Source organism: Annulohypoxylon truncatum, assembly GCF_022578515.1.
Source record: "Annulohypoxylon truncatum strain CBS 140777 unplaced genomic scaffold F4807scaffold_27, whole genome shotgun sequence".
Classification (NCBI taxonomy): domain Eukaryota; kingdom Fungi; phylum Ascomycota; class Sordariomycetes; order Xylariales; family Hypoxylaceae; genus Annulohypoxylon; species Annulohypoxylon truncatum.
This window is the reverse complement of record NW_025953813.1, coordinates 528,789-544,513: the sequence shown is the minus strand read 5'-3', so window position 1 is coordinate 544,513 and position 15,725 is coordinate 528,789. Positions and strand designations below refer to the sequence as shown.

The 15,725-nt window shown below is 52.2% G+C and overlaps 6 protein-coding genes across 6 annotated transcripts; 2 read left to right on the top strand and 4 right to left on the bottom strand.

Moving 5' to 3' along the window:
• Positions 1-899: 899 nt before the first annotated feature.
• Positions 900-2,167, top strand: F4807DRAFT_462716 (uncharacterized protein; the record flags this gene model as incomplete). Its single annotated transcript, XM_048001868.1, has 6 exons — positions 900-925; positions 987-1,039; positions 1,095-1,316; positions 1,410-1,431; positions 1,495-1,634; positions 1,707-2,167. 6 exons carry the CDS (start codon positions 900-902, stop codon positions 2,165-2,167), a joined length of 924 nt encoding a protein of 307 aa, XP_047852082.1.
• A 2,699-nt stretch (positions 2,168-4,866) lies between these two features.
• F4807DRAFT_462715 (uncharacterized protein) lies at positions 4,867-6,474 on the bottom strand (the record flags this gene model as incomplete). The annotated part of the gene is made up of 2 exons (XM_048001867.1): positions 4,867-5,246; positions 5,337-6,474. 2 exons carry the CDS (start codon positions 6,472-6,474, stop codon positions 4,867-4,869), a joined length of 1,518 nt encoding a protein of 505 aa, XP_047852081.1.
• Positions 6,475-7,390: 916 nt separating this feature from the next.
• F4807DRAFT_462714 (uncharacterized protein) lies at positions 7,391-8,014 on the bottom strand (the record flags this gene model as incomplete). Its single annotated transcript, XM_048001866.1, has 2 exons — positions 7,391-7,796; positions 7,836-8,014. The coding sequence occupies 2 exons, from the start codon at positions 8,012-8,014 to the stop codon at positions 7,391-7,393; spliced, it is 585 nt and encodes a 194-aa protein (XP_047852080.1).
• A 1,579-nt stretch (positions 8,015-9,593) lies between these two features.
• F4807DRAFT_469354 (uncharacterized protein) lies at positions 9,594-10,859 on the top strand (the record flags this gene model as incomplete). Its single annotated transcript, XM_048002704.1, has 1 exon — positions 9,594-10,859. The coding sequence occupies one exon, from the start codon at positions 9,594-9,596 to the stop codon at positions 10,857-10,859; it is 1,266 nt and encodes a 421-aa protein (XP_047852079.1).
• Positions 10,860-11,937: 1,078 nt separating this feature from the next.
• On the bottom strand, positions 11,938-13,132 carry F4807DRAFT_469352 (uncharacterized protein; the record flags this gene model as incomplete). The annotated part of the gene is made up of 1 exon (XM_048002703.1): positions 11,938-13,132. The coding sequence occupies one exon, from the start codon at positions 13,130-13,132 to the stop codon at positions 12,029-12,031; it is 1,104 nt and encodes a 367-aa protein (XP_047852078.1). The 3' UTR covers positions 11,938-12,028.
• Positions 13,133-14,317: 1,185 nt separating this feature from the next.
• F4807DRAFT_462710 (uncharacterized protein) lies at positions 14,318-15,505 on the bottom strand (the record flags this gene model as incomplete). Its single annotated transcript, XM_048001865.1, has 1 exon — positions 14,318-15,505. One exon carries the CDS (start codon positions 15,503-15,505, stop codon positions 14,318-14,320), a length of 1,188 nt encoding a protein of 395 aa, XP_047852077.1.
• Positions 15,506-15,725: the final 220 nt, after the last annotated feature.

Genomic DNA, 15,725 nt, shown 5'->3' with positions numbered 1-15,725 from the left:
ATGATTATTGCTTTATATCAAAGTCGTGCTGCTTGCAAGCACCTTCAGAAAATAGGTTGTCTTGGTGAAGATTAGAACTGCGTGAACTTGCGCGGGAGATACGCGGTTTTAGCTACGCCCTATACGCCGGTATGGTGAGCAAATGAAAAAAAGTAAAATCAAGACGGCCATGACTGGAGCTGGAAGTTTGTCAAGTTCTTGATCGTTGTAGTTGATCGCTCTTGTCTGTCTAGGTACCTACCTATTTTATCCCACCAGTACGGTACGGGGGAGGGTTAATAGTCTTTATGCAGTATCTGCTTTTCATGTTGAGCTTATTTATATATATTTCATTTCATAGGAGTCTCGTGAATCGCATTCGAGCTTAATGGACAGAGCAGTGGGATACATATCGTATATGGGCTATCTTATATGGGGAATTTTATATGGGGTATGTGACAGAGACTGGACTGAGAACGTTCTAGACCATGCCGATATGTAAATCATCGCAGATAAATTGTCCCGTAGGGATCGTGGTTGACAGAGCGTGTTGAGATAGCGAGTGGCCGGGAGCTCATTTCCCGTATGCTAGGGACATCCATCGTCTGTACGGTCTACGAACCTGCATGCTTCTAGCAACTTGACCTCCTAATATAACGACTATGGTATCCATAGCATACGTATACTTCGAGGGACTAGCACTGCACGGTTTGCAGATAGCTACGTAGTACATAGTACATAGGACATAGTACACAGTCCATCGTCCATCGTTCATAGCCTAGAGTACACAGTATTCCGGATATCATCTCTAGGCTTCATGGTTAGGCACCTAGCTCATGTCGAATCTATCTGTCTATATGTTGTAGATGTCACACGGGCACAGGCGCCAAGAACCTGCGGGTAGGATGTCAGGGTCAGCTATGCAGTTAGCAAGTGCAGTTAGCAAGTATACGTCGGAAGCTCAATCAACATCCTAGGTCGACCACAGCTAACGGTTGAGTCCTTAGGCTTTCATCATGGCAGGGGTGCGGCTCTGTCATCGGCGCTTTGATATCTGCTGGTCGGGATGGCCATGCACTCGCCCAAGGTTCACTATGTCTAATATATCTGACAAGAGCGCTTGGCGCTATCAAGGTTGCCGCGCGACGAAACCGCAGCTCAACGCGACGCGCTTCACTTACGCCTCTTCCTGTCACACGAATGGGATGGAGTTAGTGACCTCGTCTCTTGGCTCGTCGCTCAATACCGACCAGCCGTCGAGGAGGGATGCAACATAAGCATCGAGTATATTATCACCAACCTCTTAATCCCGAGATTCTGGGATAATGATCGCGGCGGTGAGTCTGTTCTTTTCTTTTTTCTTTTTCTTTGGCCGATCTCCTTCCAATCTTCGTATCTTCACAATTGGCACTAACTCGAAATATCCGCAGCCGATCCGACGCAATGGAAATTGTAGGACATATCTAGGTTGTCGATAAGGTTTTCTAATATTGAGGTTATATAAGAACCTCTTAGCCCCAACGATGAGGAGGACCAGTGGGGCGCGGATGAGAGCCCCGGAGTGACGAGAGCCTTGCGTGCTATCTTGGTATCTGCGTTCCCTCTGACGCGGTCGCACAGCCGTCTGGTGCCCGACGAGCTTGTTCCACGCTACAGTGTGAACAACCCGTCGATTAAGCAGCTGGGGGGTTGACCGTACTCATGAGACGCTAACAGGTTCTTGCTAGGCTGCTCGCTCCATAACACAGAGGAGCACAGCCTCGAGTTTCCCGACCTGTCGGACAACCAGTTCTCGAACAGACTGGTGTCCGCGATCGACGGAAACGTCCAGTATAAGTACAAGCGTGGCCGCCTCGTTGATATGCGAGACGCGGCCGGGGGTAAGGAGGCCCCAAATATCGTCGTGCAGGGCCCTAGCTTCATGCACGGGTCTTTTCTGCAGGGGCATGTGATGGAGGACCTGCTAATTCCAACTTGGAAGCAGCAGAACTTGCCTGAGATCGTTGCCAAGTATATGCAATCCGGGACGCTCCACTACGGTGTGAGCGGTTATCCCCTGATGCGGGAGTTTGGTCGTCAAATCCCGGCCGAGAAGATCGAAGCTTTTGACGTCTGGGCCCGGGGTGCGAGGTCAACTCGGAATAGACACTCGCACCTCCACCCTCATCAATGTGCGGGACAACCATGACTTCTATGATAGAGAGCGAGAAGGGGGTCAGTTTCTCTTAGAATTGGCAACTAGAACGGTGTATCAGGTACGATGAGTTCGAACCACACTGGCCTTCTCATCGAAATGGCAAATTAAAAGGTGAAAATTTTCCTCGTCTTATAAAGGAGACCCCGGGCGCGGATAAAAAATTATTCTCATCTCCTCTCAACCTGATACAATCACTAACGTGGCGAAGCATACGGCATCAATTCCGATGCATCATCAGATGTCAATTTCTGCCCAGGCAACACGCCGGTTTCATTAGGAACGCCTACAAGGTAAATTTAACAGGGGATCGACATCTGTACGTTAGAAGAGCGATTTTAGATGTAGAATTGTCGTCAATGTCAAGTGTTGAGGGCGATCTAGGAGGTTGCAGGGGCAAAGTGATGTCCCAGACCAGGATGGGAAGGATATCGTATGGTGGTCCTGCATGTTCCCACACCCGGCATGGTTAGTTTGAGCGTCGTTTGCGATGTAGAGAGTGACAGCGTGTTTATGACGGTTAAGGACTGTCCAGGACTCTTGATAAGTTACAACGAAGGCATGTATATATGATATCACGATGGCACTCAACTGGATATAAGAGAATGAAGGTGTTGCGCGAGGAGCTCTAAACTAATTGTACAATAGGTATACAAACTTCCCATGTTGATCCTCATCAATGCTGCAACAAGGAAAGCATATAAAACTATTGCATTCTTTCGACGTACTCCTATCCTCTCTTCTGATAAGAAGAATATCCTCCCGCCATTCATCCGTTTCCGCTCCGGACTTCTTATATTGGTCGGACCGACCATTTAGAATAGGTTGCCAGCGACCTCCGGGTCGTAGATTGCCCAGTAGTGGCCCCCTGTAGAGGGTACGCAAGGCCTGTCGGCGCTTCGGATCGACCCCCTGGAGCATCTGGGGGAATATGTTGATCCCTGTGGCACCTGCGAGAAGGCATCGAACTAGTTCCATTAATTAGGTCGGCTTTTAGCTCAAGGTCGGGTAAAGCTTGGATGACTTGTGCTATACGGTCAGTAGGGTGAAAAATCCCTGGGCATACCAGGTCCCGGGGAGAGGGCTATCTGCCCTGATGTTCGGGCTTTGTTCGATTGTGCGAGTTACTGCTTGTCTCGATGGCTGTGAGGGTACTAACGCGTAGTGACACACCCTGAACTGCCTCGCACTGATCCCGTCCTTGGAATCCTTAAATTTGCCCAGGGTATTAGGTGTTGAGAATGAATGTTTCGGGGACCACCAACCTCCAAGATGGCGGTGGGTTGCCTTCGTTGGAATAGCAAATTCAACGTGTGTACTTCTATTCTAGAAGTATCCAGGAGATGGTGCATATATATGAAGCTGTTGAATTAGTATATCGGTAATCGGAAGGAACTAATGTGTCGTGTGGTTGTTGTCTTGGTGTTCAGAGGGTGAGAAAGGTTCCAAGTTTGATCTGTTGATGATTAGAAGATGATAATCGACAAGAAGAAGTTTTTCTGGGAGAGATGATATTGTACGAGTTGTGGGAGGGGTTTATATGCAACGTAGAGCCTACACCTTCCCGCCGCTCGGTGCAAGAGCCCGAAGGAGCCAGTCATCGCAGTGGGGTGCGTCGAGTGGGCCCTGAATCATCCAGCGAACTTTCCTTCGAATCTAATGCACGAGCAATGCATGATACGTCCGATATGACGCTATTCTGGCTGACTATTCCTGTCTTATAGATCCATGGATGATTTGGGGACTGGGCACGACCGGCTCTATCTTTGATATCGTTGGGACGTGACTGAATACATCACTAGCTCTCAGTTGACTTTGTGCGTCGTGTGCACGCCCAGTAACTATCACATATGGCGCATCACCACCTTCTTTAGCTCTCCATGGCAGGAATGGCCCTCCAGTGAAATGTCCAGTGAAACGTCCAATGCCTATTTCAGTTGTCCAGGACCTTCTGTAAGACCAAAACTCGCTATCAGCATTGTACGTCAACCATGAACGCATCGTGACGTTTCTATTCATCGCCTGATGGACCGTTGGTCGTGGGGTTCCAGGCTCTACGTCAGCGTCATTGATATTTTAGATCCCAATTGTTCCCCTACATTATTTAGAAACAGGTAGGTACCATTATATCCTCATTACTATATTTGCACAACTATACCTAGGTAACTATGCGATCCTACGCGCATATACACGCGACTATCAAATTAGACGCGACGGGCACAAGGAGGCCTATCCTGTACCTGGGAGGGGTCCATTACATTTATACCTAGGGAATAAATACTCTGACGCCCGCTCAGTACTTCTGAGCGGGCGCCAACAAGCTAAAAATGTGGCTATTCCAGGTCGTGGTCTCCATATAGTAGCTCATAAGACAGGTGCGGAAAATCTATACCATGACCTCGTACCTAGAACTACTACCTAGTAATTTAGGGGTGATAACTACCGTAATGAAGTAAATATCCTTTAAACTTAGGGAATTAAGTGCTGTACGGCAGCTACATTAGTAAAGCTAAAAAGCCTTCTTAGATATTTAAAGGCACACGAGCATGATGAATCATAGTATTCATGGGCACTTCACGTTTTAGTCATTGCATTGGAGGATATTGGTTATAGAGCAAGTTGTTTATTCATGGCAAGATCTGCCGGTCCGCGGGACACATCAAGTATAGCGCAACCATCGTTTCTCCCGTACCTCACTTCTGGTTCCCTTTACCTCGACCTGAGCGGTCGGCCACGCGTCTATGAGGGTGAGAGGGTCGATGGGGCGGATTGAGGAGAGAATTTCGAGGGGGGGCGAATCTCGGCTCGTGCAGGACTGCTTCTTGAACGGGCGGTCTCGCCGTGCCTACAATAGTCCTTCCGAGATAAGTAGTTCCGGCCTGAGAGCCGGAAGCCCGTCGTTCCGGCGTTCGGGAACGAGAGGCTCCTTCGTCGCCCCGATCGCGGTCGCGCTGGCGATAAACGTTGGGGATGCGATCGCTGGCATTGGAGATGCGACGATCGTCCGGGACGTCGCCCTGCGTGGGGCGGGTGAACACACGATACTCGCGGCCGCTGCTCGCGCGGCGGAGCTCTTATCCGGGACTTAGCTAATCCCGTGGTGGCGGGGAAGACTCGCGAGATCTCGGCAGGCCTCGCGCGGGGCTCTCTCTTCTGGCGCTACGCGGCTCGGAAGCGGAGGGGCTAGATGGGGGGCCGGGTGACTCTTGGGGTTCGGGCGCGAGCAAGTCACCGTAAACCCTCTCGACCAAGGCTCGGCTAGGCACCCAAGGTATCTCAGGGGCGGCGAACTTCCGGCCGGGATCGTAGCTAGAGCACCTGCCGTAGTAGAGGACGTAGCTGGCTCCAGGCTGCCCTAGATTGCCCAGGTACGCGGACGGGAGGTCTTCAGGTGTCGTGATGGCTTGGCCGTCGAGCGTGTACGTTCGGACCGTATCCTTCGCCTTCCCATTCGACAAGCAGACTATGGCTATCAAGCTGTAGTGCGTCAAGAACGAGCCGCTCGTCGTCATGGTGCCGGGTCTCTGTCCGAGACGGGCCATGTCGACGACGATCCTGCGGAGATCTTTATACGTCTTTGGATCGTTCTTGTCGACGTCGTAGCGAACCCGCAGCACCTCGGGGAGCGGGCGGTTGGATTGCAGGATGACCTCGTGGTCGTCGGTCTGGTCGTGGAAGCGGTCGAACCTGGCCGATATGATTCGGCCGAGATCCCCCGTGGAGTAGTGGGTGAGGCTGTGCTCGGCGAGCTCGCTCGGATTCTCCTCGACGCAGGGTTCCCACTCTGCGCTGCTGCTGTCGCGCACCTCCTGCTCTACGGCGAAGAGGAGGAAAGGGGCACGCTTCCATAGGGTCCGGTGCATGAGACGATGCTCCGAGAGGGCGGAGAAGGTCAGGTCCTTTCTCCGCAACTTCTCGCCTCCCTGGAAGGCCTTCAGGGCTAGATATCCAGCGGCGATGACGTCTCCTTCGCTGGCCTTTCGGAAGTTGCACATGGCCAGGTGAAGAAGCGGGTTCTCCTGCTCCTGCTGAGCGATCTCAGGGTCGGAGGAGGAGTCCCGATATTTCTCGGCAACGTGGCTGATGAGGCGGCGGATGACGATAATCAAAGCTTCTAGGCCGCTAGAATCGACCTTCTCATCATGCGGGATGGCTGATGAGGCCACGGGATTATACGTCGGGGGAAATTGGATCTGGAGCAAGCGGTCTTGCGCCAACTTGTCTCCGGCGAAGACGACTCGAAGATCGCTTAGCTTCTCCATCGCGTTTCCCTCGGTTGCGTTCTTCTTCTCTGATGTCATGGCGGCTGGTTGAGATGCTAGTCGCGGTGGTGGCAGCAGACGAGAAGATGTAGGTTGAAGAAGTTGGAATTGAGGAAGTTGGAATTGAGGAAGTTGGAAAAGTTCAAGAGGGGGTTTAAGAATTTGGAAAAATTTAAATAAGACGTGAGTGCACAAGGAAGGGAAGGAACTACGATCATATATCAATGTGGGTCTAGGCACGGCGCTATTCCTACAGGGCAAGAGGTGCTAAGAACCGCCATAAATATAGGGGGCTTCGGCGTATATTCCCGCTATAGTGTCGTGAATGGATCACAGGGCTATGTACTTATAAAGTCCACTAGGAACCGACCTCCCACGCCGCGCTCTAGATAGCTCGTTGCGACCGTCGTCTACAATTATGCGACATTACAAACATGATCACTCAACTTTCCTGACACCTGCTAACTTTATGGCTGTAACCTGTTAAATCAACATGAGTCAAGATAAATCATGCTTGGAGTTTATTGTCAAAGGAGCGCATCAAATCTTGTGCGTATGGTCATCTCTGAGCAGGATTGGGCTAATATATTTCTCTCAAGTTTATAGCCTAGAAGTATCCGAGGTAGCTTCGCATCGCGTTTACGACCCGGAACGGACGCCCATAGCTCGCCTACGCTGGAGTTAACTATCCTAAACTATAGTATATTGCGCCTCCATCACGCTATGATGGCTTCTGCTCGAGGTGGGTAATCTTCCAGCATGAAATTCAGTACCGATCTACCATAGATGGTTCGAGCGAACGATAGCTATGCCAGGGATTCTACGAAAAAAGAGAGTCGACGGTGGATTAGATGAGGTCACACAGTTAATATACTAGAACGCGTTCAAAATTGCTTATCAGGTTTCCATTTTCCATTTGAGCTTCAAGTCTCCCAACCGTGCGTATCCGCCTTCCCTATAGTACGTACGTCATGTTCTCAATGATCCAGAGGAAATCTCGCTCTCGCAGGTCTTCGAAGACGACGTCCAGGCCGTCACCCCTAGATCTTATCCTGTATCTGGTAGGCCAAGAGCACCAACCTCCCAAGTCGCTTCTCACTAGACGAGCTGTTCGATCGGCAGCGGAGAGGAGCATGGTGGCGTTTAGAGGGTCGGGTAGCTTCGCCAAGCACAGTCCATACCCTGGAAAGTACCGGGCCTCTGCCCTGTAAGCACTTAGGTCAGTTTCTTCCCCGTTGTCTTGGATAACGGTCCATCTGGCGACCAATCGATCTCCATCCTCGAGGATTTCGGCTAGCCGCGCCATACGCGTACCGCAGCGAGTGACGAGAGCCGCGGCGCAAGCTTCAACGGGCCTTACCCTGTCGGCGTCAGGGTTAGACAGTCATCCACGCATCGACTTGATGGCCTGCAGAAGCGCGGCGGAAGACAGCTCCAGTCCCTCGCTCGCGGTTGCTGTGGCGGCCCTGTCGAGGAAACGGTCGAATACCACCAGAACGACCTGAAGAGGAATGCTCCCCGCGGTCGCCAGCGTCTGGGTAAGCAGGCGCAACAGCCGAAGAGGACGCTTTGTCTCCATAGAAGAACCTTATAGGCGAGCCAGCATCCCGAGCAATCCGGTTGCCGCCTCCACGTCGCCGTTGAAGTTGTCATCCAAGGAGCCGGCTCCCCAGGGCAGCAGCAACGTCCAAGGAAACGCGGGACGAACCCCCTGGACCCAGAGGACGTCGCGGACGGTCTGGGAGAAGAAGCTCCAGGAGGGGAGAGCTCGGTGGATGGAGTCTCGGGAGCGCTTATACGAGCAGCCAGGCGTGGTATGAGCTGTACAGATGATGTTATAGTGGTCACTCTACAGGCTTATACTCATGGAATAATAGAAGCAGGTACTGAAAGAAGATATCGTTTATGTGCGAGCTTTAAGTTGATATTATAGCATTCGATCGGTTACTACCTTATTCCCTTGCTCCTACTTCATTCACAACTCTGTAGATGCGGAAACCGTACTTTTTTTTACCATCACTAGAAGGTTATTAGCGTTGGGAGCCTCTGTGTCATGATTCGACAAACCTTTGGAATAGCGCTCACATCTATGCTTGCTGAGTTGATGTTAAAGCTCACTGAGATCATTGTACGTAAGATGTACTTAATGGTCCTAATTCCCCTCCTGCGCTTCCGGCTCGCCTCCGATGATTCGGAAGACGAGGGATCTTTCACTGCCTACCGATTCGTGGAGTTCGACCTGGTAGCATTTCTCCATATTGTGCTCCAAGAAGATCCCGTTGCTTGGGATCGGAGACCGGTCGAAGGCGTGGCCATATTCTACTAGCTTCTGAAGAAGTACGACTGGGTAGGATCGGCCAACTAGAAGAAATCCCAAAGAAGCTGACGTCTGCGGGCGTCTTCCCAAATTCTCAGAATTAGTAATTTCGTTATCATGTGCTGGATGCGTATGTTGCATCCCGCTTTGGCGGTTGGTCTGTATTTAGCGACGAACCAACAGATTGTGTCCACGGCTGGTTGCCAGTCGCGTGACGGGAGACGTCTCTGGAGCGCGTCGCGCTTGGACTGAAAATTCGTCATGGGCGCATGCGAGGGCGTCGAGATGAAATCTCTGCCCGTCGTTCTCTGCTCTCAAGTCTTCATGCTCCAAGACAGATCCGCCTTGGGCTTTTTCGAGGTCTCGGATGGCAGTCTTGATCACCTCAGGAGCCTTCTCCTCTACCGAAGCGATGCGGCCTTCATCATATTCACCATGCTCATACGGGGTGGCGGAAATACTCTCGCCAGACATATCAGACATATCGAATTTGGCTAGGCGTAATTAGTACAACTTAATCGGGTCGGTCGCGGAGAAATGTGCGTGTTAACGAGTGACGATCTAAAACAAACGAAGAACGAAATAATTATAGTTGTATTTGTGCAAATTCACACGTGAATGATCTATCGCTATATCACGCCTACTACGTCATCCACTATAGCCATATGACTGGAATATGTTATTTCTGTTAGCTTTAGATGACTCATCTACCGCTACGGCACCCATGTTATTCACACAATCCCTCCTAGTGAATTCACGTCCTAATTCCTTCCCTTTTCATCAGGCTTTTTCGGAATCGAGACTGCACAAACACAAACTGACAAGCCGCAGATCAACAAACATGAGTTCCAACAGAAAACGTGATCGCGATGGGCAGCTTAGCTCTAAGAAGCCTAGGGGAGAAAAGCCCGGGGAAGAGAAGCCTGGAAGAGAGAAGCTGAATGTGCCTGCGCCGGCTGCTCTACATAGCCAGCCTAGCCAACTCGCCAGTTCTGCCAGATGTGGCGGCCTAACCGTCGACCAAGAACGCGGCCAGCGAGATGCTGCCGCACAGGGCAACCCCTTTACGGAGGGTACGAAACCGACGCTACCGATCAACCCATTTTCGCCGCGGGAGCCGCTGTCTTCTAAGCTTACTAGTTATCCTTGGGCAGAGGTTGGGAGACCGCCTGCGCTGAGCAACCCTTTTGCGGGAACTGCGAAACCGCCTCCTGGTAACCCTTTTGTAGAGGGTACCAGACCGGAGCCGCCAAGCAACCCTTTTGCCAAGCCGCCGCCTTCCCAGCCGAACAACCCTTTCGCAGAGGTTCCAAGACCGCAGTTTTACGAGCAGAGAGCCCCATTCGAGAAATCCGGCTTGTTTCCGCCGCCGGTCGACCCCGAAAAATGCGCCCTCCCCAAGATCGACTCCGACCGGAATGAGCCTGAACGGTCTCAGGGGGAGCTGAGACGGCAGAAGAAGCTGAGAATGCGCCTTCAGATGGAGAAGGTCTCGGTAGCCGCAGATATGGCGTTAAAGGCGATGAAACGCGTCGAGCACGAGATCGATCAAGAAAGCGGCGACGATTCTGCATCTCCGCGACCCGCCAACCCGTCTCCGTCCGGCTTCGAGGAGCTCGTGCAGGTTGTGATTTGCGGGAACTGTGGAAAGCCGAACCATAAGCTGCATATATGTCCAGGGCCGGTCGAAGCCGACGGTTGCGTGGCGGGCTGCCCGCTCCATAACACCAAGGAGCACAGCCTCGACGATTGCCGTCCAAGTTGGGATGTTCCGGAGGAGACAGTATTTAGAATACTGATCTCGCGCCGGGCCGGTCTTCCTCCGTTGAGAACGAGCCTAAGCTGGCCGCAGCTTGCTGTTGCGAACGCTGAGAAAGGGTTGCGTGCCATCCCGGTGGCTGCGTTCCCTTTGACGCGTTCGTTCAGCTGTCTGGTGCCTGACGAGCTTATTCAACGCTACAGCGTGAATAACCCGTCGGTAAAGCAACTGGGGGTCGATCCCCGCACGCACACGTACGCGGATCTGATCGAGAATATCGAGCCCTGGGTGGTGAGCGAGAGAGAAAAGCCGGTCAAGGAGGGAGAGTCAGAGAACGAGGAGCATTAGGCTCTGTCTCATAGAGTGAAAGGGGGACTGGGGAGGACGTGGGGACAATGAGTTCGGGACTTTGTGTGCTTTGTGCTTTATAATATGCTTTAATGGAGTTTGGCTTGGTTTCCTTGTTCGAATCCCCTCGCTATCCCTTGATGAGATATATGGACTCTATGGGTCGATGTGAAGTGCAAACTATCGCTAATGTTAGCTTCTATGCTTTTGACGTTGTTTTGAATGCCCTTCAGTAGTTTCCCTTCGTCGCAGCCTACTCACGGTGGTTCTACAATAGGTGGTAGAATGTAAGTCGACGTATCTAGCCCCATAGGAAGGCGGTGACGATGCCAGGATGATATATCAAAGTAGTGGTAGGCAAAGACGCATCATATGAGCTGTAAATCGTGACCTCATCATCACTGTAGCCCGAGACATACCTAATGATTATCTCGAACGGGCAGATGGCGGGGTTGCCCATATAAATGTACAAGCGCACTTCGTATTAGTATGTATTAGTATGTGGTTTTGGCTGATCCGCCCGTTAAATTGGCAATGTACAGAAGGACTAAAATTATTTCGCCCATAGTTTTATACTTATTTGCGATAGATCCGTCTATGATATAGAATCGTAGTAAGACGGCGCAGTCCCGGCAGGTACGCTTTTTTAATCGCGTACATCTCTCGATATTCGTCATCTAATCCGCACAGGAAGACTGCATTAGGTATCGTTCTGAGGCTGTTTTCGATTTAATATAAGGGGCATAGGAAGGGGGTTTTCACGTCGAGTGAATAAGGGATAAAGTAGCAGCTCTCTGCGCGCCTACTAAGTCGAAACAAACTTGACAAACCTACGCGCCCCTAAAACTGCGTACAGTTTTGGCTAAGTCCTTTTCCCATCAGGTTCGATGGCTACTGGAATGCTCGCTGGAACGATGTGCCCGCAGTTGGCGTGGATGGGGAAGCAATCGTATCACGCAATAGACTTCGTCCTTACCTCACACGATCTACGATGATGATTATGGTCACTAAGCCATGTGTTCGTAATCGGACTTCTTCGATTTACTGGTAATTACAACCATTCCATTCTTTCCTCCCACGCCTACTCACACCTATTCCTTCCGAGCCGATTATCGATTATCTGCGACATTATCGCGCGTCGGTCTAAGAGACGGGAAACCTCGAGGCACCTACGGTTCGGATTTGACAGCAGAGTTCCCACTAGGCGATCCGGAAACGAGATCAGCGAACTGTCGGTCTATCGCCTCGCTCATCTCGTTCCTCTTGAGTACTTTGATGCGGTACTCGCGCGGCACTCTGGGGCTCGCGAGCGCGCCGTAGTAAAGGAGGTAGCTGGCACCGGGCTCCCCTAGCAACTCCTTGTGCGTAGGCGGGAACTCTGCCGGCATGGAGATGACCTCCCCACCGTGCGCGTATGTGCGAACGGTATCCTTCTCCTTCCCATCTCGCGACAAGCGAACTTCCGCTATCAGACCGTAATGGGTCAAGCACGATCCCTTCTCCGCGAGCTCGTACCCTTGGGAGCCCTTCGTCATGTGTCTCATGTCCACGGTGATCGCTTGGAGATCGTGCATGGTCTTGGGTTCGCTCTTGTCCACGGTATAGTGGACGCGCAGCACGGACGGCATGTTCGAGGCCATCCAGCGCAGCATGCCGGGGTTGAAACGTCTCTCGACGGCCTCCGAGAGATTCCCCGTCTTGAATCGGACGAGAGAGCGAGCCGCGAGGCGTGCGAGCTCCTCCGGTTCCCCCGAGTAGTCATAAAAGTCCCACTCGTACTGGTCACCCATGCGGAAGAGGAACGTGGGTTGGTAGAGGAGGAAGCGTTCGCGGCTCCAGAACGTCTTCAGCATAAGCTGATGTTCTGAGAGGGCCATAAACGTCAGTTTATGAGCCTTCAGCTTCTCGCCGCCGTAGAACGCCTTTAAGGCGTGGTACCCCGCGACTCCCAGGTTTGTCTGGCTCTCATTGTCGAAGTGCGACATGGCCAAGCGGAGAAGCGGGTTAGCTTGCTCCTGCTGCGCGATCTCGGGGATAGAGGGGTCCGAATACTCCCCGCTTATGTGGCTGACGAGGCGGCGGATCACGACGATCAGGGCGTCCAGGCCGCTAGAGTTGACCCGCTCGTCCTCAGGGATGGCGGGGACGAGCGTGGGCGAATACATCGGAGGAAACTGTAACTCGAGCGCGCGGCTCCGTTGCAGTTCGTTTCCCGCAAACACGACTCTGAGGTCGCTGACCTTCTCCGTCTCCTCTCTCTTCACTGATGCCATCGTGGTCGGTTGAAGAGATGACGAATTTCAAGAATGTGTGATGCGATCTAGTCAGGATATAACATGAGCATAAGTGGTGACGAGAGCGGATGATTCCACATCAATACGTACCTTCTCTAATCTACTCAAATGAAATAAGTTGTTATATTTGTCTAGGTTTCTAAATCTCGGAGCAGTCAGAACAAATTCTATAGGAGGTACCTATGATATAGTACATATGCCTCATGGTGCAAGTAGCACCTTCCTACAAGATCTACGGCATATGTACCCCGCTACGCTACTGCTCCCCACACTGCGGGCCCTGCATGTCCCTGCAACACGTGGGCGTTGGATACTAGGATAAGGGGCAACTGGGGATCGTAAACTCTAAAAATAAACCCTGTGAGATCCATGGATGGAATCTACTTGCTAGGAAGGTACGAGTCGCACCGCGAGGGGCATATTGGAACAGGTTTCAATCTTCTATCTTCAATGCAAGCTTCAAAAATACTTGAACGTTCTATCCCCTTTAATAGTGATCTCCGTGTCGGATCGAAATTTTATGATTTAACTCGGTACCACGGTACGTACTACCTACTCGTTCAGCAAAATACCGGGCAGCGACGAATGACGTACATGTATCCAATATCATTTTTAACATTTTACGACTAATGACTCCAATGCCCTTCTGATTAAACTAAGCAACCTCGCCAAGTAGATAACTGTAACTGCATATGTAAAACACTGATATGTACTACGGCATCTTGGCGGGAACGTCGCTAGGAGGGATTCCGGCGAATGGTAGGAAGAATGGTCAGCGCTTAGGTAGATGGCATTCATAAGTAGTACGATAGTCCACAAGTAATACGATTGTTCACGGTAGATAGCAGGTCTTCGAATTACAAAAGCCAGAATGTTCTTTCCATTCCACATTATAGACCCGAAAGACCCCATAAACGCCCGGAACTACACGCCAAAAAAAAAAGAAATCCCTTTTTGAAAAAGGGGGGGAAACCCCAAGCTCGTTTCCGAGTCGGTCGCATGATATATCTGCTTGCTATAGCACAGCAGCGTGACGTATCTCTTGACGAGCGTAGCTTAGGGTGATTGGGGAGGACAAGATCCTAACTACTATAGGGACCCCTTCTCAAAGAGTAACGGGAAATCGGGATGGTCGTTCATCGTCATATCCCCGTCTGCGTCGGCTTAGAGCTCGGCCTTTACCTCGGTCTCTTCGCCTGCTTCCATGGCCACATCGCTGGGCGCCTTCTCGCTCTCCAGTAGAGAGTCAAGGTTCTCCCGCACATTGATGATGGTGGAGGTGCGAACGTCTATCCCCAGTTGACCTTGCGCCGGGGCCCAGACGTCAAAGGCCTCGATCTTCTCGGCCGGGATTTGAAGACTAAACCCCCGCGTCAGGGGAAAGCCGACCACGCCGAAGTGGATTTTATATTTGGCGAAAATCTCAGGCCAGCTATACTTGGTCCGTAAGGGAGGGACGTTGGCTCGACTCAGGACTAGCGCCCTGTAGAGCTCCGCCTCATCCTCGCCCTCGAAGCAAGAATCGAAGGAATGCTCCTTCGTATTGTGGCGCGGGCAGCCGGAGATGAAGCCGTCGGCGTCCACGGGCCCGGGACACTGCGACAGCTCGTGACCGGGCTTTTGGCAGTTCCCGCAAGTCTTTCGCTCCCCCAGGTAGCCCAGGGACAAGGCCCGGAGCTCTGCTGCAGTTCGGCGGGGAGGCGCGTTCAGCGAGGAATTTGCGAAGTCCAGGTTGGGACCGGGTGACGAGGGCCCAGGAACTTCGCGCGTCTCCGCGCCCTCCATAGGCACGTCCTCGGCATTGCCGCTGGTACGGGCGCCTTTGGGCTTTCTGCGACGGCGAGGGTTTCTCCTCTTCCTCTGCGGTCGAGGGAGCGTGGGTGGGGCCGGTGGGGGTTCCTCATCCGGCACGTCCGCCACGACCCCCATCTCCTTGACGTCCGCCGCAGACCCGAAGGGTGTCCTCCATGCGAGGAGGGTTCTAGCGCTTATCTTCTGCATCGTGACGACGGTCGCCGGTATCATACCACCGTTCTGCTCCTTCCAGGTTGGAATGAGCTGGCCTTCCAGTTCGCTCCCCTGCAGGAAGGTCCGGTGCAGGAAGCCAGGGTACTGTGAGGGTAGCGGGCGTTGCGCGAGCAGACCGGCGCGAGCAGAAGCGGGTTGGCCACCGCTTCCCCGTTGATCGAGTGGTGGACCACCACGGCTTTGTTGGCCGGCGGGTTGACCACCGCGACCTCGAGAGCCGAAGGACTGGCCACCACGGCCTCGAGGTCTCAGCACTTCCCGGTCGGGTCTTCCGTCACCCTCTTGCTCACCGCGTTTTCCGCCATTCTTCTTCCCCGGAGACATCTTTCTTCTTATCGCGATTAAAGAAAAAAAAACGGCTTGAACCTCGTTACGTTTGCTAATGCGGGCGCGGTCACGGTTCGTTCGGGGTTGGGAATGCGTTTTGTTTATGAGATGTGTGAAAGAGAAGGTTTTTTGTTGGGAAGTTGATTAGGTCATTTATTCGAGTGGTGGACGACGCGTAGATGTAGATGAGTCATCTCGTCTTCTTAGCTGCTACTGT